Source organism: Pleuronectes platessa, chromosome 13 (genome assembly GCF_947347685.1).
Source record: "Pleuronectes platessa chromosome 13, fPlePla1.1, whole genome shotgun sequence".
Lineage (NCBI taxonomy): Eukaryota > Metazoa > Chordata > Actinopteri > Pleuronectiformes > Pleuronectidae > Pleuronectes > Pleuronectes platessa.
Genome location: NC_070638.1, coordinates 8,641,358 through 8,667,166, shown reverse-complemented (window position 1 = coordinate 8,667,166; position 25,809 = coordinate 8,641,358). Strand labels below are relative to the sequence as shown.

At 44.3% G+C, this 25,809-nt stretch overlaps 1 protein-coding gene across 1 annotated transcript in view; it reads left to right on the top strand.

Moving 5' to 3' along the window:
- The first annotated feature begins 5,845 nt into the window (after positions 1-5,845).
- The window catches only part of agap3 (ArfGAP with GTPase domain, ankyrin repeat and PH domain 3), a 70,135-nt gene continuing 50,171 nt past the window's right edge, over positions 5,846-25,809 (top strand). The window contains exons 1-6 of the mRNA XM_053438853.1: positions 5,846-7,966; positions 14,335-14,393; positions 17,239-17,326; positions 21,212-21,297; positions 23,840-23,981; positions 24,882-25,016. Of these exons, the coding sequence (XP_053294828.1) occupies positions 6,361-7,966; positions 14,335-14,393; positions 17,239-17,326; positions 21,212-21,297; positions 23,840-23,981; positions 24,882-25,016 (2,116 nt within the window). The 5' untranslated portion in view covers positions 5,846-6,360. The remainder of the gene's footprint in view (positions 7,967-14,334; positions 14,394-17,238; positions 17,327-21,211; positions 21,298-23,839; positions 23,982-24,881; positions 25,017-25,809) is intronic.

Here is a 25,809-nt window from a genome sequence, read left to right as displayed (position 1 = left end):
GCGGTACATGTGTTCCTGCACGCACAGATGCACAGATTGGCTTGAATCACACCCAAACTGTTGACCTTGTGTCTGCGGGAGATTTTCATTACGGCGTTTGGAAAGAAATACTCTTGTGCGCATCTATTTCAGTTTTCAGCGATGAAAATCATTCCTGTTTGTGTTTTTTAATCAAATTATGCAGATGTTTCAGGGGAATTCGCTGTTTGTCAGAACTGTGTGTGATTTTTTTTTTTTTTGTGGGGAGCCACGGCAAGTGTTAATTATGCCACAGTGAGCTGAGTAGTCACACCCAGGAAAACATCAACGTTCCAGAGGAACTTACAATTAGCGGTGCTAATTTATTCCCACATTTTTCTTCTAAAGATGTAGTGGCAGCCTTTTTTATAAGCTCTAGCTCGGCTGCCACAGCGGCACGATCCGTCAGGGAATAACCAGGTGTTATAAACAATATATAAAGAAATATCCGGTGGGCATTTAGAGCAGCGCATTTCTCCGTCAAGGCCAAACAATCCAACACATGTCTATCAAACTCTTACAATAGAAGAATAGAGTCTGATAATCTGCACCACACTGTACGAACTACATCTCAACACTCTTTTGCACAACCAGACACGGATTAAAATGTAAACTCCTCTGTGGAGGTAATAACTCCACAATAATTAGAAATTGTTTTACAGACAGCCTCAGTAATCCTGTTATAGTATGCAAATGAGATCACACATTCCATAACTGCAGAGCTGCAAGTAATGATTCTTTTTTACTGTCAATTTATCTGACGTTTATTTTCCCAGGTAATTATTTGCTCTATAAAATGTAGAGAGAGCGAAAAGTCCCCAATATAAAACTAGGACCAACATGTCATGTATAGAACACAATATATCCAAAGATGTCCAGGTTATGTAAGAGAATATGTTTGCATGCATATTATTAAAACATGCTATACCTGTGGATACCTCATAATATAACTATTAAGTACTGCTGTTTCTTTTAAAGATTATGTGCTTCTCGTGTGTTTTGATTAATAACACAGTGTTTTACTCCAGGTGCTCTGCAGGCACTCGGTGAGGAGAGAGCCCATAATACCAGGCCTCTTATGAAACGCACCAAATTGCAGAAACCTATAAATATCATTCCTCCGAGATGCCTGAATTTCTTCACTAAGATCCATGAATATCTCTCTGAGAATTGAACGGAAATTACTGATGAAAGCACTGTCTCGTAATGTTAAAGAAAAATGAAGAATAATCCTGGATCAGCACCAAAATGTGATCCTCTCCACAAAGTTTCTGCGTAATCCGATAAGCAATAATAAGGATTTGGTAGCTGACAGTCGTTAGAAAATTACCCTCAACAATAATGCATCAACTTACTCTATATCCGACTCTGTGGAAGCTGTTTGAGTTATAGGGACGTTTGACCCTGAATGACATAATAATATATAATCTAATGCCATTAGAGCAAGAAAAAAAAGTATCAACGGAGACATCCATGGAGTCGCAGACGTTTCAAATTTAGACGATGTTAGTACGGCTCGTTAAAAAGTTTCTCCGAACGCTTTAATGAGCGACGAAGGAAAATCCATCTCCCAGTCTCCTCACGTTGGTCTCAATTCAAAATAAAGCAGCTTGCAGCCTAACAAGCCTAAATGCTAATGGTTTAACACTTCATCATATTTAAAACATGACCTTACAGCAGATAACATGAATGCATAATTAGTGTTATACCAGTGAGCTCTGACGGTAATTTATAATAACTATTTAATGTTTTTGTCAATTGCTATTGAGATAAAGTTTTGATATGTATTTCTGGTCGTCATCATTTATTTATAGGCCTGTCCAATTCTTCTTCTTCTCTCTATTTACTCGAACAAAGTCTCATCATATTTTCAGTATTCTCTGCAGATAGCATCAAATATGCAGTGGACGGCATCAGGAGTCATTTGGTTTGCCTGGAGCCTCGGGCAGAATCTCGTACACGGGCCTATTAGCGATTCAGGGCTCGTGTGTCGGCCGTGCGATGACGTTAATCACAGTTTCTGACTCCGTCCAATGAGATCAGTCCTCTCTCCAATCAAGGGCCCGCCTTAAAAGGTGTGAACAAGCTCTCCGGGTTCAGCAGAAACTCTGATTCACATTCACATGTTCGCATCGGGGGTTATATTTGAAAAAGCATGACATCAAGGAAAACATTTGTGATCTCGTTGAATCCCCCGTGAGTCACCACTGCAAGGTTTGACACCAATTTGTCGCCCAAAGCCTCTCGCCAAACATCCCTGACTGATGCCGACGAGACGCTCATGTGTGCGTTTGGGCTTTCAGACTGTAAATCACACCACATTTGTCCTTTCGGGTGCTAGACGCTCATCAGGTGTCTAAAGCGGATTATTTTTAAGTCGCTTCCTTCTTCTTGTCGCCACGTCCGCCAGAGGAAGTCAACTGTCCTCCCGGAGAGAGAGAGCCCATCTTCCTCACGCCGCTGACTCACGCTCTAATTCTGACGGAGGGTTAGGAAGCTTTACTCGTGCGGCGTTGATGCATCATGCTATCTGCTAGACAACATAGTGTCTGTGGCCTTATATAAATATACCAGAGCGTCTGTCATGTCTGCTGCTCAGACATATCTGTCCCTGCTCATAGGAATTATTAATCTCTCACGGCCCCTGAAGTCTGCATGGACACATGCCCAACATTTTTATACATCTCGAAGTTTCTTTGTGATTTGACTGTACAGACTGTGTAATTCTTTTTTTAAATACTTTTTTCAACACAGACCAGCTTACAAATATGGACCAACGTAGACACTATAGGCTTCAATGACCTATAGAGTAAAGAAAGTCGTTTTCTGTCTAGATTTCTGTCATTTCGGTGTAATCCAAGATAATTTTCACAAAACTAAACAAGACACTTTCACACTAATACAAATGCCATGAATAAAGAAGTAGATGGTTTTCTGTGTCACGCTGTGCCGGCTGAACGCTCCTGTTGTGAACCCGTCTGATCCGAACAATCTCCCGCCGTGTTCTCCATTTGTGAAAAGCAAGCACCCAATCTTCTTTTGGCATTTTCCATAACGGCTGTGGTAGAAGTGGTAACACACATGATGAGACGCGTGATAGAAAGAATTAACAGAAAGACCTCTGTGCTGGTGGAGACTTTGAATGTAGCCCGAGGGAAGTCACACAGTCGGGTCAGAGTCATGTTGGCAAAACAACAGCAGTATGTTTGTTACAGTGACGCATACATGAGATGAATATGTGACACAGACACACACACACACACACACACACACACACACACACACACACACACACACACACACACACACACACACAGACACACACACACACACCCTGTGACATCCGCTCACAACCGGGCAGATGTGTAAAAACGACCGGAGGAGGAGGCGGAGAGGAATTCAGGAACCTCGAAACATGCCAATCCAGTTTTTCTGAATAAGCCTCCCTGCTGCCATCAAGATACTATTACAAGAGGGAGAAGCATTTAGCTGCGGGACAGAGGAGGAGGAGGAGGAGGAAAGAGGGAAGACAAGAGGAGCTCTGTTACCTGGTCAGCGCTTTAAGATCCCGAGGATTTACCGCGACGCATGTTTCCTCTGGACCGATCCACAACAAAGACAACAGGATAGTGGATTAACCTTAATCCTGTCAGGGTTTCTTATGTAGAGCCCTGCTGACCAACACCTGCATTACCAATCACCCGGAGGAAGCGACTTCCATGTGAACTGTGACACTCGGCCTCTCCGGGCCACTTCATCAGACTTCTGCTGGTAACCCCATTATCAGGTCTGCATGGAAGGAACGTCCCGGCTCCGGCACCATGCAAGCACCAGGAGAGAGTGAGTTGTTTTGCCAAACTTGATGGACAAAACGCTGCAGAGGACTGACGTGCTGGGAGCTGTGGAGACATTTTAACAGAAACGCCTGAAAGAAGACTGAACCCAGGAGGACGGGACATCGAAGGGATAACCAGAGATTTGGACTGACACGTGATAGTTCAGGCGTTTTTTCTTCACGAATGGTTGTTCTGTGAGTCATGGAGACGTCCCTCAGGTTATAGGTGGACTAAAGTATGTTGCTGTGCTTCGGGGGTCGAAGAAGAAATCGACACCACCAGAGCCAGTGGAGCGAAAAGGACAGCTTGCTCGATGATGAGCCCCATATCATCCTGAACCCCTACTACCTAGACACAGGTAAAGGCCAGAAGAGTCAGCTCAGGCTTGTCAATAGTTTTTTAGTCTCTCACTAATAAGATGCAAGATTAGCCTGGTTGTACATTTGGTTAGAGTGCACGCCAAAACATAAAGCAGTGAGTCTCCTTAATATCTTCAATGTTTTCACTTGTTCGCCCGACAGTCGGCTGATAAAAACGCAGAAGTTACAGAAGCTATGAAATGGCAAAGACCTTGATTCTGCCAGTTTCAAATAATGTTTATTTTTTTCCTCTCTCTTCAACTTGAGGAAATGATCTGTGCGTCATCCATTACAGGGCTACAGGGGGCTTTTGTTATGAAGAGAAGATTTTTTCAATCAACTTCTTGAATGGAGCTGCTGTGATGCTTGGGCTCAGACTTTACAGTTTCATGGTCATACTGGATTTCCCACAGTGACACACTCAGAATCAACAGCCAGTGTTTCACTCGGTTTCTGCCCAAAGCCCTCATAAGCAGCTCTACTCGTTGTGGTCATGCACCTGTTTCTAAGTTTTATATATATATTTAGGATTTGAAAGCTTTATTGTCATTGCACGAATTTGTACAACAAAATGAGTTACCCAAAAAAAACGATACATACATACACACATTCTCGCACACACACATTCATAATTAATATATAAATAATAGAAGAAAGGTCTGCGCATTATTTCATAAGCATAACAAAGGAAAAGTTTTAATGAAACTTTTCATATATAACTTCATATATGATATCTAGAGTGCTCTTCTGAATGTACGTGAGGCAAATGATAGAAACGTTAATGTTATGAATTAGTATCAAAGTGGCCTCAGGAAATAAAACCCCCCAGTTTTCTGTTTCCTCCCTGCTGTTTTCTCTTTTTGACCACAGAGGGGCAGTGTTTCAGTTCTGCAGAGCTGGTAAAACCTGGCTTCATTCAGTTGGTGCTGTATATTATGAAACAGGGCTTCAGCAACTCATCAGAGACCACCACACCTCTAAAAAGAGTGGGAACATGTAAAAGCACTGGCTCAAAATGCTACAGTATTCACTGTTAAGTTTGATGCTGAAGAACCCGGGGAGTGAATGTAGAGATATGTGATGTCCAGTGAAGCATTTCCTTCCACGGTAACTTCTATTCCCTCACCATAAATAGTTTATCAGGTCGGTGTTGGTATTAAACTGATTCTCTCCCACAGTGTGTGGGCCGTGTAGTGGGAGCCACTGGAAGCACTGTGTGGAGTTGTGTGGATACTCCATGTTACGAACACAGGTTCCATTTGTGTTGAGAGGCAGAGCTTTTCTTTTTTAACCACAATCCTTCACTCTGGTGATTGTTAAAATGTGGGTTAATGAATAAAATACGTCGCTCGCGCTGCTCTCTCTTGTTCCATTAAATATGAACAGGGATCCCCCGGTATAGTGTGTTGCCACAGGTCAGGGGAACACAAAGAGCCCATTCATGGCTGTTTTGTTGTGGGCTGCAGTCTCTGTTGATTACAGCAATGTGTAATCAGCTCTGTCTTCTCTCAATCGCATGTTCACCTCTGTCTGTTCCTGTCTGTGGGGGCTACTCGCAGCTCAGGGGGTGTGTTTAATGCCCGTGGGATCCACTCCTTGTTTTCCATGTATCCAGGGGGGTTGGAAGGCAGCTGAAAGTTCAAACAGAGACACACTCCCTCATGCTCTGCATGGAGAGAGCACAGAGATTAAGGGGTTTGTCTGCACCGACAACAAGGAGTGCTCACAGTTCGTTACTTGCCAAAGAGGAAGGATGATTCAGTTTTTTCCCCAAGTTTGCAACTTTTGCAGCTTTTCCAGATTTGCTTCTGTTGCATAACAAGGACTGGATACCGTGTTTTTCTTTTGTTCGTCTGCTTGTGTGGGACAGGTAGAACAGAGTGTGTGTGGAGAAAGCAGCTGAGTGAGTCTGCTGAGCAAAGGAGCCCGAGGATGCAGGTGCCAGCCAGGCTTTACTTTAACTTCTTTGAAGTTTTTTTCCCATGTCAAAGGTGAAGGATTATGCCTGGCATAGGAATTCGGTCGTCCAAGGAATGACTTTACGAGCTCAACATCTACAGCTTCCAGGCGGGATGTGAACATTTGCCTATGCTATGTGACTGCATTAGTGTGTGAATCAGGATGTCTGTGTGAATCAGTGCAGTGCCATGCTATTCTTCAGCAGTGGGGCGGTGGATGCAACCCCAAGGAGTACAACTATTGACCAACTGCAGCAGGGGAAAACAGTTTACCACATCTCTGTCACCCTGAAAGAAACACAGGGAGATGCACCGGTGTCAGGGAGTGGAATGGGCCGGGTCATCCACACCCTGGTGGAGAGTTGTCAGCAAGGAGGAGAGAAAATGAGTGTATTGCCAATGGATAAGAGCCCCAGGCTGGGCAGGGCAAGGCAGGAGCTCAACAAGTGGCCCTCCCTGAGCCGTGCAGGTAGAGCTGGGAGGCAAAGAGAGGAGGTAGTTTTGGAGGAGAATGAGGAGGAGCTTGAGGAGGTGGAGGGAAAAATGAAGACCGACAGGTTTTTGAAACCACCCTCCAAAAAATCAGGTAACTCCTCACGGCAAGGAAGAGACGTGGCAGACGTAGCTGCTCAGAAATACACACAGGAGCATCGCGTTCGCAGCTCAACGTTACACTCTGTCACCGTCCATGCCAGGGGGCTTGTGTTTGGGGAAAATGGCACGGTCGCAGGGCACAGCTCTCTGCCGCGGGCCTTGTTGCGAAGGCCGCGTCAGGATGGAGCCCAGGTCAGCAGGAGGACGGTGAGCATGTATGGCGACCCACTCCAGCAGCAAGCAGATTCTCAATCTGAACAAGAACGACTGCTGCGGAGGCCCAGGAGTGTATGCATGCTGGCAGGCCCAGGCCCAGTTCTGTTGGCGACCCAGCAACCCCTCAGCGGGGAAAGTATTTTCGAAAACAACCTGCCGTACCGGACCAGGAGGGCTGAGCTGAGGGCAGTGGATGGCCTCAGCTCTGTCCTGGCTCAGCGGCCCTCATTCACTGCAGAGGTGACCCCCAGGCTCCGCCAGAGGAACTGGAAGCCCAGGCCTGTCAGCATGACAGTGCTGGAGCTGAGGAAGAGGGGGTCTGATGACGAGATAGACAGTCAGAGGAGCTGCAGCCACACGGGCGGTGATGGAGGTTATCTCAAAGGGGGCTTCCGATGGAGGCTGTTTGGTAAAGCACCCCAAGATAACAGCAAGGAGAAGGACAGTGATAAAGAAGAAAAATCTTCTCCCAAAATCAACAAGACTGATGCTCCAAAAAGTACTTTGAGCTCTTTAAGACGGAGCCTCAGTCTGCGAATCAGAAGGACTCGGCCTCGGGACAAAGCTAATTTCGGTTCTGAGGGGGAGTCAAAGGACGACTCTCGGACTAAAAGTACGGCTGAGGAGACAACAATGCCTCCGCGACCTTTCTCATACCTCACAGGGAGAATGCTCCCCGCCACTAGTGAGCAAACAGAGGATGGGGGCATGCAGTACATTCAGTATCACAGCAGGGGGAAGGTCAAGGTAATGGAGGTCCCCCTGTGTCCAACAAAACTGTCCTCCAAACCAGTTCAGGAAGAACCAAGCATATGGCAGCTCATAGCCAACCGCTTCAGGAGGAAAGAGCAGCCATTCAGTGGCAAAAGTGAATCCCAGCAGTCCCAGAGCAAAAACACTGGCCAAAACCCCCTGGCTGGGAATAATAAGTCACAGCCAGTCGTCATAGAGACTCCTGTAGGCATTGACTCCCACAAAGGTCAAGGTAAGACCTGCAAGATTGCTGAATTTATTTCTCAGTTCCTTTCTTCACATTTTAGCTCCTCGTGCACTGCAAAGAAAGCCACAGCTCAAGAGAAACATGGAAATGTGCTCCTTTCTTCCCCCTCTTCTTCCTCCTTCTTTTCTTTAGTCGGACAGGCAAATGGAAAACACATGGGGAATTGTGAGTTTGGACGGCGTTCAAAAACCTCTGGTTCCAGAGAGTCCTTTTGGAATTTCTATTTCGGGCGCTTCTTTATTTCCCAGTGTCGTGAACCGCCTGTTTGTTTGCACTTACACAGCAATCACTTTGCTTTACGTAGGAGTTTTGAAGTTGAGTAAATGAGTGGGCGAGCACAGTAAACTGGAATCACCAGATGACTGATAAGAGCACATTATAATGGTTGGTTACACTGTGGCGTAGCACAGCCCCAGTGCTGTCTCTGTGTCACCCAAACACAGGACACAGGCAACTGGGTAATGCTGTCTGCTGGCCCCGCGCAGAGACGCAGCTCTAAGCAGTAGCATTAAAGCAGTTAGTGGCCGTGATGGGGATGCGTTTGGCAGCTGAGCAGGGCTAAATTAAGAGGGCTTACATGCTATAATGATGGGGAGAAGAGAAGAGGACTTAAGCACAGGGTTTAAAGGTTATCTCTGACAGAGTAGTGCGTTTGTCCAGTTGCCTGGAAGACCTTGGAGACAAGAGGCAAATATTTGTAACTGTGAATTAAAACGATTTCTGCGTTAAGCTGCGATTTCCTCACGTCACGCTAAAAAGGCCTAATTATTCGTCTGTGACAACTAAATTACTTCTTCCACCGTGCTTTGATTCATTCTCACTTAGCTAACCTTTGAGTTAGCCGAGCAAATATGTAGTTCTCCAGCCAACGTGGAGCTTGTAGTGGGTCCCGAGGTCAACCTTGTTGTCACGGTCTATTTGTATTTGTGGATGACGTGTTACCAAGGATACCTGCACCTTTGTTGTGCAGTGTCGGGTTGTGTTCGTCCATTTATCCCCCCGCACAGTCAGTCAGTCAGGCACTAGGAATGTAGGAGTGCCGATCAGCTTGAGCAAAGTGAGGCGTTCAATGCCCTGGGTGGGACTCTGTGCCTGTTGCTACTTGCTTAAGTGTTTGCTCCCTAAATTTAATCCAGAAAGCTGAAGCCCGGCCCGGCCCTCCTGCCGCTAAACACACACATGTGCACACACACACACACACACACACACACACACACACACACACACACACACACACACACACACACACACACACACACACACACTCAGTTTAAATGCGTCCTGATGATAACTTGTGAGTGCGGACTGGGGGAGGGGTGCTGACAGGGAGAAAGGGGTTTGAGGTGTGCAGACTGCGTCCCCCACCCCCACCTGTGGATGAACAAAGCCACTCTGTCGTGCCTGTTGATGCATGAGTGATCGGTGAACTGTGTGGTGAGATGGGGGCTCTCTCTGCTGATAGCTGAGTTGGAGGAGGGGTCGCCGGTCGGGAGGCGTCAGGGACGAGCACTGCTCTTATCTAGTGAGAGGTGGAAATGCTGAAAATGGGACTTAAGGTTAAAATCTGTAATAAGTGTGCATGTCGGGGGGGGGTCAATACTTTTAAAACACACTTTGAAAACAATCCACCTTATGTGTGATACATCCTCCTTTGTCTTTATTCAGATGGCAACATAGAAAAGCTAGAAGTAGAGCTCATACCGGCAACAACAGTCCTCTTATGAATCCACATTTAAATTAAGTAGATCTGGACCAAAGTATACACTCTAATAAATATCAATCCTTTTAACTTGAGAAACTTTTTCCGTCAAGATCCACGAATTTTCTCTGTTAAATTAACAAAAATGTTGAAAAAGTTACTAAAATTGAATGAGTTCTTCCTTGGGTCATTTCTCCCGACCAAATGTCATGGAAATCTAGTTCCTGCATAATCCTATTAACTAACAAACAAGCAGACGAAACCAGTGACAGGCAGTCTGGACTTGAGTCGAGGGAAATCTGTAAATATCCAAATATGATTTGTAATTGAGCATGTGCCACAGAAAAGCCTCCTCTCGGGTACATGTTGTTCTACATTGCCGTTGATGAGTAGCATCAGGATGTTCTCCCAACTAAAACCAGCTTTTAACAACAAGGTGGGAGCTCGAGTGGGGTCTGAAAATTGTAGGTGTCTGAATCCTTGGGTTGATTGTGTCCTTCAGTTTGTTCTCTTGTCCTGTTTCGTGTGTCCCTAATCAGACGAGCTAAATCTGACACATTCCTCCCTAAGCTCCTGCAGTCGATCAACCTGAGCATTGTTTTGCGACACGTCTTAAAAACCCAATTTGCAAAGCTCGTGTTAAATTAGAAAGGTGTTTGAACCAGGATGTCCAATTTATTTTCGGGGGGGGGGGGGGGATCGATGCTCGTCTTGCAGACAACACAAGGATTTAAGAGCTTTAAGTAGGGCAGGACGCATTAGACTGGCACGACATAAATGTTTTTACCTTGTTCTCTGGTGATTGTTTTTCCTCATCTACCTGCTTTGATGGGAACAACAGAGTGATGTTTGGGAGCCAGGTGGAATAGACATACAAGCTCTGACTGTGATGTTCGCCGTGTATATTAAGCTGCAGAGTTTTTCCTACAAGCTCCTTTGCAAAAACTCTGACTAATGTGTGAGCGTTAGTCCATGTGAGAATACAGCAGGTTGTTTTATTCTCAGCGAATTGATGGGCGCGCCACAGCCATAAAACTGAAATAAAACAAAAGTAAAAACTAATATTCTGGGATGAAAAAGAACTTTGAAAGGTCGAAGCCAGAGTCTTTTGCTATAAAGGGATACATTTGATTTCTGCAGAGGAATTCATACGTCATGTCCTGCACCATGCACTTTCTACCCTGCCACCCCTCACCTGAATGCTCTGGAGATTTTCCTGTTGTGGTGCACGTGTCTTACCCGGAGAATCTCCTGCTTTGTTCTTCATATGTGAAATATCAAGGTCTGGACTCAATTGTCCGGACATTTTATGGGGTTCATGTCTGAAAACGTCTTTTGTGATGCCTACGGAACCATTTTGTAAAGACTTGGATGATAAAAGTAGATAGACCCAGGAATGTCGGTTGGTCGTGAGGTTGGCAAATCGGGGGGAAGTAGAATTACTAATTGCCAGCTAAGAACACACTCTGTAATTTATGATGGTGGGAACGCATGGTCGGAAAGTCAGCGAGAGCCGGAGTGGAAGTTTTTCGACCTCAGCCTTGTCCCCTCTCATTCCCAAAACCGCTCCGGAGTCACTGCATTTAGGCAAACGCGTGCATGTGTGTGCATGCGCCCGCACTCTATTAACCATATGCGCCGGGGTTTCTGCTCACATTGCATTTTCAATTCTCGTGAAATGGAATAAGTTTGAGAAGGAGGGTGGTGGTTGTGGGGGTGGGGGTTGATTGTGCTCCGCTACCTTCAGTCTGAACGGTCATTTTTATGTCAGTGGACATGAGCAGTGAAGTGTAAAACCCAACAAACAAGCCGGCAGCGCAATTTTTTCCCCTCGCAGAGACAAAGACACTGGTGTCCTCTGTGGACGCCGCACACGCTGGGGGCTCTGTGTTTCTATCGGCTTTCTGGGACACGGTAATGTGGGGATGCTCATATTTAAAGGATGACGTAACACGGAGCACATGGTTTCAATTTGGTCTTTTTTTTCTTTCTGTAGCAGGCGACCAAACTGGTTGTGCTGCTGCTGCTATAAAGATGGCAGCAAGTCGGGCACGTTCCCAATGTTGTAGGGCCTGCTTGTTAGAGACGGAAAAAATTAAAAATACACTTTTAATAGTGAGAGATTTGATTGTGTGTTAAGTCTTCTGCAATTTGGTGTAACAGATCCTCATTTCCACTGTCTTTTATCTCTTTATGTCCTTGAGAGCCTAAGTGGTGTTGTCAGGATCAGCGGTGAGGGAATGAGCTGTGCCACAGACACAGTCGCTCGTCAGCAGAGCAAAGATTCAATTTCTGCGGAGGCTTTGATGACACTCGGTTTCCCTGCGTGGGTTTCTATGAACTGGTCTTTGATTGAAATTGTCCCCTTTGAGAGTCTGATTACCTGAAGTGTGAGAAAAACGTTCACGTCTGTGCTGTTTTTATCTGGCTATGTTTGTCTGGAAGTTAGCAGCTTTACAGAAACCAAAGGACAGATCACTACGAAACTTGGAATGACATTGGGAGATTGGGCGATTGCAGGTTTTGGGACGTTTTCACCATCTAGTTTATGGATCTACATAAAAGGAATCGGACATATTTAGGGGACTAATATCTATGAGTGTGTGAAATTTGGTGCAGTCTGTATTTCAGTGGACTGTTGGGCCTCTACTGAGGGCTGTTGTAGTTGCCATTAACACAGAGTTGCCTCTGTGTTAATGTTGGGTTACCGCAGCAAACACTAAATACTGGAACCCTCCGATGTGTTTGTCTAATTGTTAGTTGTGACTTTTTCATCTTTACCAACCCTCCAATTATGTGACGAGAAACATTCACAGGCCATAAAGGAAAATCTTCATATAATGGGACTAATGGAAGTTTACAAAACGACAGGAAATCCAAGGAAATGAGGCGACAACCTTTTATCTGATATCACCTCAGAAGAGCCGTGATTTGTTTCCTGCTCTTTAAAACCGAATCAGGTGAGCGCCTTCGAATCATGTCCCGACATGTCCGAGCTGCACGGGGACGGCTCGACATGATGGACTTGTTGTTTGGGAGACGATGCACAAACCGTGGTGGCAGGCCTGTTCTACTCGTCTCCCCTCCCACGACGGGTGAGACAGAGCGGCACACAAAGCTCTTTGTTAAGGGAGATCAGAAAATACGTAAACATTTTAGCTGAGGGGCCTTTTACTCTAATTGTAGTGTGTACAGGAATTTTTGGCTCAGGTCTGCTCAGCTGTGAGTCAGACAGCCCATGTGCTTTTAGCATAAATCATATAGACAAAACACAAATGTTTCTCATAGTGAACACGGTTAGTGAACTGTTACGCTGTCACTCTATTCATATTGTCACTGTCCAGGGCACAAAGGGAAACCGCTACTGCTGCAACCGACAGGCTTACAGTAATGAGGGCCCCCTGTTGGGTGGTTTTAACTTTAATTGTCATGGTTTAGACCTGGGGGGGGTACCGCACACCTTGTTACCTGCAGACAGGAAGTCTACTCTCCTGTATTAGAGATAGCATCTTCTACTAGGAGGCTTTAGAGCCATGTTCCAAAACAGGAAGGTGGCCTTCGTTCTAATAGTTGTTATGACAGCAGTGTGTGCTCCCTCTCTGTGGGAAACTGGCAGCATAGTTCGTATTTGTTTTAAGTTTTTTTTGCTCCTGAGGGTTTGCATGGTTCTTCATAGTTCTCTCTCCCACTGCCCGTTTTTAAAGCTATATTACTGAGTCTCCAAATGTCACTAGGAATGAGGCCGACAAGTCGAATCAGGACCTTTAATAGGTGTCTATTTAATGGATTAGCTAAATCCTCCTCAGGAATGGCTCTGTGTTGAAACCTTATATTGACATTGTGCTAACAAGTGTTTCACAAAGTTCTTCTTTAGTTTGGTGTGTTTCACAAGTTGTAAAAGGGTACTCATTACAGAGCACATATATCCAACAGTCCCGTTAAAATGAATCAAGATGCACGAATTTTCACATGCTTGATGTGTTTTTACCAAGTACCATGAATTATTCCCTTGGACAATCCCGTGAAAATGTAAAAACCTCCTTATCTCAATATGTTAAAGACAGTGGGGGAACATTTCTGGATCAGACCCCTTTTATTTGTGGCAGTTGCAGATACATTTCCTGTTGATTTATTAATTGTCTTTTAATTGCAGCTCTAATGGGTTTAGCTGTTTTGTTTTCTGCTTACGCTGATCAAATATTTTATTGAAATAGCTGCGGCAAAACAACAAAGAACTGAGGTTATGGCAGAAATAAAGGTCAAAGTGCACCAGGGTGAAAAGCAATACCTTCCTAACCCTGTTATCCTCCAGCTTCAGTTAGCCTGGTGCAGCACGGCCTTGCAAATCCACACCTCAGTTAATGTCACAATCCCACTGGTTAACTTTGTGTGAAGAGAATACAAAATGAGGGGACAGTGTGTCATTGGGAATGTACTAAATACCTGACAAGATTCCTGAGGTGTCATCATATCGGTTTTACAGCTGAACGATCCATCACAGAACTTGTTGCACACATTATGACAGCCCACAAACTGCAGCTGTAAAGACACAACACCATCATCCAGGGGGAAATACTGCTGTACCTGCAGCTGAGGTCAGACGGGGAACTGCTGCTTGTAATAACCTGTCTTCTGTCTTCTTTTCTCTTTTCAGACTCTTTCGTCAACAGTCAGGAGTGGACATTGAGTCGGTCAGTGCCGGAGCTGAAAGTGGTGAGAGAACATTTCAAATTACTGACTGTCCCCTCTGTCCATTCGCCCCCTCGCATGGTTTCATCTCGCCGATGAGAGATCACAGCGTCGGTCAGTGGGAGAGCACGTTCTCCGTCCACGTGGAACTGGTCCTGCATTTTGCATGAGCGAGAACTGGCCGGACATTTCCTCCCTGGCTCGTATAGTGGGTGATTTTTAATGAGATGCGTTGGCATGGAGATGCAGGGTTGCTTGCAGCAGGACACACGATGAGTGACAGTTTTGGGCGAGACTAGTGACACATCCTGGGTCTGATCCCAACAGCCAGTGAAACACACGCACGCGAACACACACACACACACACACACACACAGAGAGAGAGCCAATGCCAAATGCGCAGCTAACATCCTCACATGGTTTAATGTCTTCCACCCATGAAGACGAGCTGCCTTGAAAACCTGCTCTCCACCGTTCTGCCAGCTGAAAAGATAATTCCATGTGAGGTGAATTCATTGTTGCAGCACCTTGCAAAGGAGAAAACTTCAATGGAATAAAAAGAGGGGTGGGGGGGGGAGTCAAAGCAGCAAGCGCAAAGACAAACTTTCTTCTTTGGTCTTTCAAGCTCTTGAAATGCTTCAGTGTCCTTTTATATTTCAACCGGTGTTAATTGGCAGCTGCACACAGGGGTTTGCCAAATGAACCTGGAAAGATTGAATTAAGTGTTGCCATGATTCAACTTTCACAGAGTAGCTGTTCCGCGATAAGGTCACACTGAACAGAGGCTTTTGATTTTTTTTTTTATATAAATAAGATGGCAGAAGTCCTTTTCTTCTTTTCCATGCCACTGAGATAATAATGATCTCACCTTGGGTCAAATGATTATTTGAAATGATGAGGAATCCTCTCAAACATCTGCTCCAGCTGTGCAGCTGCACCCCCTTGCTCCTGTACTTTCATGATGGCAGCTCAACCGTGGTCAAACCTTTACGTGATCGTCATCCTTTGAAATCTGCACACTCACATTCCCACATCAGAGTTGAAAGAGAGTAAAAGCTTTGCGCTGATAAGGCAATTTGATTTCATGAAGCCCATATAGCAGCAGGTTACAAAGCCGAGCAGTTAAAACAGCAGGAACACTGGATCCGCTCCACGTTTCAAGTCGATTTTTGTTGACTCATAGCTTTCAAGGCACATAGCTGACAACTTTTACTAACTTAAAGCGTATGCGTAGTTAATTCTGCTGGGGGAACCTCTCCATATATACACTCCAATTATGGAGAGGGACGACTTGGAAGTACCTGAAACAGATCTGTTCTCCTGTGCCTCACACGTCCCTATAATTAGAACCATACCTGACTTTAACACCCACTAATGATCCGAAAGAAGAGGAGGGCGATGGTGGGAGGAGGAGGAGGAGTAGGAGGAGGAGGAGAAGAAGGAAGAGGGAGGGGATGAGGCATGTTGCAGCCTTTGTTCTTTCCAGACATGCTGGCATCATCGGCCCACCCTTCACCATGCATCACCCTGAAGGCGCTGCAGTAGTTGGGCTCGGCCTGGACACCAGGGAGAGGAAGCAGGGAAGAGGTTGAAACCAAATCGATGTTTGCCACAGGACTTTCCTCATAATGATTCAACCGTACACAGCCCGTCTGAAGGACCATCCCTTTTGTGGTTCGGTTCACCCTTTTCTAACCATACAGTACTTTTGATTTGATTAGCGCCATTTACAGAAGCAGAATAAGTCCTGTTTCTATTTTCAGTAAAAGTTGCATAACTCTGAAAGGTAATTACAGCAAGAGCGATGTTGCAATTCTGAGGCAGATACTAATGTTGATTATTTGAGGTTTTAAAAATGGGCCATTATTCATTTTGCACATCGTACAACAGCACTTCCCACGCTGATGAATACATAATTCTGTTTATGGCTGTCATGGGGGTGCATGTGCACCATACAAAGGTCGTACAAGTACACAAACTTCAGAGTGAGAGATAAGTTAAACTGAAACTATGAGGTCTGAATGTTTGGACGGCAACAAAGGAGCTGGACCACAGCACGAGGACACAGCAAATAGTGCTGCACACACCAAGTTAGAGATCAGTCATGTTGTTATGAGAAGTGTAAAAAACTTTATTTGTACGGCACAAAAATCAAGTTTAAAGGTGTGTGACATTTTACAGTTCATACATAGAGATGTTGAGATACCTTTAAAAAGAAAAAAACAACATTATATATTTTAACAGCAGTATGCCTCCCACCCTATATGGAAGTGATGGTTGCTTTTGTTGTTTTGTAATTAGCAACACTAGAGCCAACCCTCAGTATTAATGTCTTTCATACTGTACATAATGCCTTTTTAATGTGGGTCTTTCCAGCATGAAAGATTTTAAGTATTACAAGTATTTTGGCTGGCTCTCACTAACGCTACTTTACCGGAAATCGTTTAATCTTTGACGCTTTATTAATAGTACTTGCCGGTGGTAGTACAGGGAAACTGCTGATATGGAGCAATGAAGTGAAGGTGAAGATTTAATATTTATCACTTTTTTTGTTGATGACCGTAATAAAAAGTCAATAATGGGCTGAAACCTGCAGAGACACTTTTATGATTGATATTTAATGTTTACTCTTGACCTCGGAAAGATCTCGACAAAAAAAAGGGGTCGGCATATTTTGTATTTACAAATTCTTCTGACACAATTCGTGGCCTTGCTCAGTGGAGGAAATTGCTGAGCTAGGCTGAACGCTTCAGGAACACCTTGTGCTGAGATAGTTTTATTTTTTTAGGTCACCATTATGGTCTCTTATGTCTCCTTCCTCTGCTCTGATCTTGTCATACTCACTGTATTCCTGTTCTTGTCCTTGCAGGGCATTGTGGGGAATCTGTCCAGTGGGAAGTCGGCCTTGGTGCACCGGTACCTGACGGGGACGTACGTGCAGGAGGAGTCTCCCGAAGGTAAGAGTCTGCTGGAGGTGCAGGGTCAGGAGGAGCTGGTTCTATCCCAAAGTGAAGTGTGGCTCCTTTAGCCTCATTGTCACGTCGCTCATTTACCTCACAGCTTGTGGGAAATAACATTTTTACTGACGAATGAAAGTGAAGAGACGTGAGGCTTGATAATGTCGCCCGATGATGCTTTTCAAAAGTCAAATTATACAGAAACCCGCTGACTGCCAAATTAGCTTCCTTTTGTTTTTCACCAGAATAAAGTAAAAGTTGGCTCTGACTGACTCTGCTCAGATGGATGGCTTTATCAGGACGTGTGTATTAGGATGTTTACATGACGCATGGCACCGGTTCGCCTTGTGAGAGTGTTTTTATAATTAGCCTGTTGTGTGTTTGATTATATCAAGCTTCTCGATGCCAGGATTTATAACTGGTGTGGCTCAGTTGATGAATTTCCATTTCGTTCCTCCACTATCACTGGTGAGATAATGACGAAGCGTAACTTTCCCAGTAAATTAGGGCTGTGAAGGTTCCGCATGAAGGTAAAACTGAACTAGATTTTTATCACATCCGTAAAGCATTAACTTCCTGGGTGTCCTGATGTATCAGAGCCGGTTCAACATGTCTAACAATGTCTCATCTGCAGGAAGGGACCCCCCCCCATCGCCAGTTGTAATTAACTTGTTAAGATTAGAAAATCTGATATCCTAGAATTTATCAGCAAAAATCATACTGACAACGCCCCCTTCTGGCCCCGGAGGGTACGTCCTCTCCTTTTGAAAAATGCACAGAGATGTTGGCAAACGCAGACTTAGCTGATGATCTTTGAGGGGTTTTGCAGTGTTTCATTTTCGAGTAATTATAGCGAGGATGAGACATGAAGTGCATAATTAGTTTCTGGCATTTGGCTGCACCAAGGGAGGAAAAATGTTCATAGCTTAATTAGTCCTCGAGAAATCAATGGTGGAAATGCAGGAAAAACAGAGCGAGCGTTGTTTCTGTAGTCAGGGAACAAACGTGAGCTTGTGCACGGCGCCGTGTTGCTGTGATACAACATACCTGTCTCATGATGAGCAGCTGCTTTGTATGTGCTCTGACACATGGCATCGCTTCAGGTCGACGTTTGCATTGCAGAAAGCGTTGCCCAGCGGCGGCAGGTTCAGTTGTGTGTGTGTGTGTGTGTGTGTGTGTGTGTGTGTGTGTGTGTGTGTGTGTGTGTGTGTGTGTGTGTGTGTGTGTGTGTGTGTGTGTGTGTGTGTGTGTGTGTGTGTGTGTGTGTGTGTGTGTGTGTTTTTTTCTTCTCGTCAGTGTTTTGTTCCTGGGCCTTTGCTATGATATCTGAACAAAAAAGAAAAGGTACTGGGGTGCGTTGCCATGGCAACACCGGATGGAGCTCTGTGGGCTTGTGGCTCTGTGTCGAGGTCTGAGCCTCGTCGTCAGCAGAGTGCGCTCACTGCGTGTTAAACCGGGCCCACCGACTTACCGTCTCTCTGCAGGCAGTTTGCAAGGTTATTAGTCGCCTTATTTTAATGTGAGCTTTGACAACACGTATAAATTACTCATCATTACTCCTCACCGTGTCGGAGGAAGAGAGGAGCCTGACAGTGTGCTGCGTTCTACTCCCAGCACTGCTTTTTATTTTTCCGATGCGTTTGTATCAGCTCGGCTCTGAATTAAGACAACAGCCTCCTGGATGATTATGTCACTGAAATATTTGCCTCAGATTCCACGCGTGTTTTAACGCCCCACACCCGCACGCCTCCGTTACACAAACTGCTTTCAGTGAGGCTTCTCTCCGGCGTGACATGCAGGACTCGCTGCCAGCGTCCACACACACTGTGATGAATCTGGTCTCCTGATCCTCCTCATCTCTGCTCTCCTTTGGAGCAGAATTCAGAAATGCACAGACACGTAGTTTCTCAGTCCTTTGTCTGAATCTCCAAAGCTGTGTGAGTTCAGTGGAAGAGAGAGAAAAAAGACGCTGGCTGGTGGTTCATGAATATCTCTCTCTCTCTCTCTCTCTCTCTCTCTCTCTCTCTCTCTCTCTCTGTGTGTTACACAACCAGCATCCTCTAGGGCTCAAGAGCCGGTGCAAAAGGCTGGGAGAGTCCCCCATTTGCCAAGCGGGCTAAAGTGGACTTAACAGGGTGGAAGCTTGGCTCAAGTGATATGTGTTTGCTTGTTCAGACAGGAAATCTTTCTGCCTATTCAAAATGACAGGGAATAGCTACTGCATTTCCCCTATATCTCTCCTATGACGTGAGATCAGTGCTTCTAGATGTTAGCGAACGTATCTGCTTATGAAACCCCTGGAAACATGTAGCAGGTGTAATTTTATTTAGCCTGATCCTGTTCTTTTTTAATCATATTTCCCATTCATAAGGCGCAGCTTCCAATGCTTTCTAATTTAAATGTTCTTAATCCCCATAGGATCCTGAAAACTATTCAGATTATATGCCAAATCAAATTTATGCAGAGTTCTCCCATCAGCCGGCTGTGTATCTGCAGCCAGCGTTACTAGCGGCAAGGAATATGTATTTGTATCTGAAAGGGAATGAGGAGGTTGCATAACGCTCAGCTGCCGCCAAGTGTCAGCTCCTCACTACTAACCTGTAGACACGGTGTGACACGAGGCACACCAGTTCAGAAGATTTCAGATTTTATCTCCCTTTGATTCCCTCCCTCTTATTTTAATCCCAGTGTTAATTTATTCCAATATTCCTATCATTTCATAAGTGTAATGACTTTTGTGTGTCGATAAAATCGAGCCACTCACTCGGTGAAGTGATGGATGCAGCGTACATGCAGCCTGATGGTGTTTGTAAAGTGAGAGCTGGGTCTTTCCAGGACTCGCGGCGGTGGCGCTGAACTCGTTCGCTCAGCAGCTGTGCATTAGACATGCTAAACGGGGATTTCTCGTCCGTATAATTGGCTCCAGAGAGACCTGGCTTCCTGTCGGCATATGAACATGTAACGGCAACACTTTGAGGAAAATCAAGAAGCTAAAGTTTAACTCACTTCACCAAACTTGGTCGAGCTGTGCCTTGATAAAATTTGGTTTATTTTACGATTGAAAATATATCATGTTACAATTCTCCTTTAAATGACTAGACATATGTTATATATAACGTGTCTTTAAATTCTCCTTGATGTTTCCAATATTGCTCAAACTCTGAGAAATCCCTGAACGTATTCAAGGGAACGGGACGTGTGTCATCTTCTTCGCCTTTTAATTGTGTCATATCTACGCTACCCGTGGCTTTACTCGCCTCTGCTACAACTTACAGGGAAATCGACGTATGAGGAAGGAAAAAACACTCCGCTAGCCAGTTAGCTATTATCTCCATCCATTGTTTGAAGTGGTCACTAGTAATGGATGACTGTGTAACGCAGGGTCAGGGGGGCACTGGCCCTAGCTGGAATCTGATTGGCTCCTTTCCCGTCAGTACTCATTCAAATAGTCACTTTTATACGAACACAATGGGCTTGAACGAGGAACAATTTGGCAAAGTGCAGCTCAAAGCTATAACGCTAACCGTGAACAAGGAATGACTTGAATGTGCACTTTACTGAATCAGGAATCGTTTATGGATGTTGGACGTATACTGTGTGGCCCCTTTAGATCAGCCACTAACGTAATGAACACTTATGTATCCCTGAGTCTCATCAGGTAGATTTTCATCTGCAATGATGGTGAAGACCAAAACGTAACCCAACTAGGCCCCTTGTAGTTTCAAATGAGAGACCCCTAGTGGCCAAAGTAACACATATTACATTTAACTGGTGATGATTTATTGTACCTCTGGAAAGACAGCATTTCTTTTCTAGTACTTGGCCGTACACAACATGGAATTTTAATTGACTCTTGAAATAAATATCTCTTCTCCTCTTCATCAGGTGGACGGTTCAAGAAAGAAATTGTGGTGGACGGACAGAGCTACCTTCTTCTGATCCGAGATGAAGGAGGCCCTCCAGAGCTGCAGGTACGACTGCTGTTCCTTCTCTCTGAGGGTCCAGAGATGAGTCTGCAGACTGTGATGCAGATGGGAACTGTGCAGAGACAGAGCGTCACTTCACTGCAGGACTGTCTGGAGCAGTGTGATGCTGCTCTGTGGTCCTTCTTCCTAAAGCACTTAAAGGGCAGCAACAGATCAATGAGCAATCTGAGCCAAAATCTTTGTGTGTGTGTGTGAGTGTGTGAGTGTGTGAGTGTGTGAGTGTGTGTGTGTGTGTGTGTGTGTGTGTGTGTGTGTGTGTGTGTGTGTGTGTGTGTGTGTGTGTGTGTGTGTGTGTGTGTGTGTGTGTGTGTGTGTGTGTGTGTGTGTGTGTGTGTGTGTGTGTGTCAAAAGGACAGTGCAGCAGATATCGGCCCATTTACTTTGTGAAATATGAATAGTATTAGAGTGGGATGTTATTGATAATGTGATCAATAGGTTTATGCTTCTTCAAATGTGATAAATGGAGGAATTTCTTCCCACTAATCCAGTCCTGATAAATGTCAGGGCAGTTGTAAACTCAGTCTTATTCCTGAACCATGATTTTGACAGTGTTGGGTCTTACCTCCCACATACTGATGATCCAGGGCTTAAATCAATTTAACACCGGGTGCCCATGCTTTCTGAATATAGACTGAGATTCATTCTGACTTTCTGATTACACAGTATCTGCATCATCCTGTTTGGACATTGATATAATCAACTTATGTGTGAGTCTAGTAACTACTAAATGATTCTATCAAATAGAAGTAATGGAGTAGAAATGTGGAACTATCTTCTCAAATGTGACGGAGTACAGTATAATAGAAAGTAGCATAAATTGGAAATATTCGAGTGAAATAACATATAAAGCTGCTAAAATAAATTTTTATTAAATGCAATGAAAACAACTCCTGCCTCAAATGTGATCTGACAGGTCACACAGACACATCACTGAGTTCCACACTGCCTCAAATTTTTGTCATTAATTTACAGGGTTGATTCTCGTAGCATGCAGTGAATAATGCCCAAGAATCCATCATGTTTGAGCTCTTCAGTAAATATTTCTTGTTCCTTCTGCTAAGTAGCAGAAAAACTATAAAGCATTAAAACAGGCTCAGACACCAGACTTAAGTTCATTAATGTAGTTATTTCCCACCACTGGAAAACAACTGTCTCGGGAGTCCTTAGCTTTCCCTGTCTTTTTATTAGCAAAGCCTAATGTTCAACACTTAATTTACTTTGCTAACAAGCAAAAACGTGGCATATGTGGCAGAGCGTGACTATTAGGGGCTTATTGAGTTTTCTATTAGATTTTTTGAGTTTCATTTCTTAACTATGAGCTATTTGTCCCCGCTGTTTAAAGCCGCACCTACAGTCCATAGATTAGATAGGAATCTAATAAGCCACGCGCCCCAGAGAGAACACAAGCCGACCTGCTGCAGGCTCCATTCATAAGATTCAGTGTCTCCTGTCACATGTGATCTGGGTGTGAATTCATCATTCGGTTTCTACGAGCAGCCGCAGCCACAGGTGCCCGAGCTCACATTCACACTTGCATCATCTCGCCCTGTGAGATCGGGGAATAGGGGTGAGTTCGGCTCGGTTGTCGGTTGACTGTATAATTAGTGGCATAATTAAAGGCCTCTGTTATGTTCCCACTCGCGGGGAGGCTGAGCTGAGCTGTGGCTCGGAGGCTTGAAGAAGTGGGGGAACACAAGGGGGATAGTTATCATTTGATTGTCACCATCAGGGCGACTCTGGGTTCTGCTCTGCCTGAGAATGGATGGTGATTAGGATTGATTTCCTCCGCCCGGGGGGTGGGGGGGGGGACCTCTCGCCGCAATTTGATCGTAAAGTATGTGGAGATTATGAATGTATGCGGCTGTGCAGATAGAATGGTTCCAAGATTATGATAGCAGAGGGGATACATAAAACAGAAAGGGCTTCAGTGGCAGGGTTCCATCCTTCAGTCCACCTGGTGATGGTGCCCAGCCAGTGGGTTGTAGCTGCTGTTGCACTGCCCCCTTCTGTCTGTATGTGTGAACTTCCATTACAAGATAAGGCACATGAAAAACAACTCCGCTCAGATGTCTTTATATTGATATACATGTTTGATGAAAGCCTTTAGGCCATCGTGCTTGAAAAATCAATAAATAACCAACAAGACAGTATATTGACTCCCATACAATCCCTTAATTTCTTTGTTTAAAATGATTGAAACTACAGTTGTCATAAGAAAATCCAAATTCTATGAATGTTAACATATTTTTCATTTCAACATCTTAATTTCCTGGTTTCACTAACAATGTAATGTTCTGGATATTGATACTGGAAGTTTCAGTTTCCTCATTAAATTAGTTTGAGCTGTTTTTGGAAACACGATGGCTCCACACTAGTAATAAGTTCTATTACTCGTACGGACAGGAAACCACATTTCTGAGCGGCGCTGTGGCTCTAAAACAAACCGTTAATTTGTGTGAATGTTCTCCTGTAATGAGGTTTTATTTTTCACAGTGATTCAACGTCACCTCCTCTGCTTTGTCCTCAGTTCGCTGCCTGGGTGGATGCGGTGGTTTTCGTCTTCAGCCTGGAGGATGAGATCAGCTTCCAGACGGTCTACAATTACTTTCTGCGCCTCTCCAGCTACAGAAACACAGCTGAGGTCCCCATGGTCCTCGTTGGAACACAAGGTGTCTGCCCTACACCTGATGCACACTTCTGTTTTGTCAAGATATTGCTTCCTCTGAAATATAGCAATACTTTCCTTGCACAGGAAGTAGTCTAGGATCTTACATCGACTTTAATAGTACCGATCAAGTTTTTATCACCATTAAAATCATGGTTTATTATCGTGTTAATATGGTTGATACTGTGCAGCATCAACAAAGTCTCCCTGAAACAATCAGCTTACTGGGCTGAAAACTGAACATTGGAAAACACTGTTTTAATTTGCTGTCATCGTCATTATATTCAAAAAATGATTTACAAATGAGCTGATTTCATAGTTTTTATGATAGTGAATCTTCTTCGAGCTCAAGACTTATTAATTATCAAACGTGCTAATTTTGCACGTTTGATATTTTGTGGTGGCTACATTATTTTATTTTATTGATAATAAATACATTAACTTAATATCAAACTCGTTGAAATTACTTTAGTTAGTGTATCAGTACTTTTAAAAACATTTTCAGCATATATTTTATAACACAGCAATAACACTGATAACTATAATCGGGAAATTATGTTTTTAAAAGATTTAATTTCTATCCCTTTAATTTACTTACTTACGTGAAATGCCATTCAAGACTAATAATGATTTGATCCTGCTGACATGTGTTCGAGCCTGATTGTCAGTTTCTTATTTCAGTAAATCATTGTAGTACAAACACTGTTAAAAAACACATCAATGCGACGTCAAGACAAATGTGTCTGGAAATAATCTCAAACAATAATTGGGCTCCAAGGGAGCCACAGGTGCAGACAGTCAATTTAACACTTTGCAGACGCTAACACAAATATAGAATCCTTGCAGCCATATCCATCATATTTCAGGTTTGAGTAACACTTCTCTTCTTATCCTGTTCTCTCAGATGCAATCAGTGCCGCCAACCCCAGAGTGATCGATGACTCGCGGGCCAGGAAGTTGTCAAATGACCTGAAGCGCTGCACATACTACGAGACCTGCTCCACCTACGGCCTGAATGTGGAGAGAGTCTTCCAGGACGGTGAGAGGGGGGGGGGCGTCTAATGGGGGTCGACATGTGGTAGATGGGAAATGACAAGGTGGAGGCTTTCAGCAGAGCACGCACCTCCGCCCTGACCAACCAGTCTCCTTAACAGACAGATTACCTGTAATGATTCTTATTTGGTTGTAGTCCGAGTTTTCAGTTCACCTTATTTCCAGGCCAGGTCCCTCATTGCAAATGCAGTCGAACCAAAGGCTCTGTTTATTAACTGATCACCATCATACATTTAAATCAATTTTATTTCAGAAGGATTGAAATATTGTAGGTTGATTTCTTGACAAAGCCTATCCCTAGGATACAGGATTTGTTCAACTCAAGACTAGATAGGTGATATCAGCCAATCAATCACTTATCCCCTCTTACAAAATATCACATCAATATAATGTTAAATCAACATTTTTGTTCTAATCTTCTGCATCAGTCTGTTAAACATGAGTAGAGCAGGTATTAAAAATAACAGCTGATGATTTGTTTCCCTTCATGTTCATCTAGCTGTGAAGTATTGTGAGTTTCGTGAGTCACATACATTTCCTTGACTCACATGAAGGTTTATTCGAATACATTAATTCCCTGTGTGCTGCCCGCTCAGCAGCTGTGATTGGCAGCGTGCTTTTATGAACAGTTGAGGAGACATTAAAAGGCTCACTTCAATTAATTCTGCCGCTGCTTTTTTTCAATCAAATTCAATACAATCGTCAAACACTACAAGTAATTATGGAAGCTAAACCCATGATGTAGGTTTGCATACAAATGTGCCGCTCCAAGCGAGAGA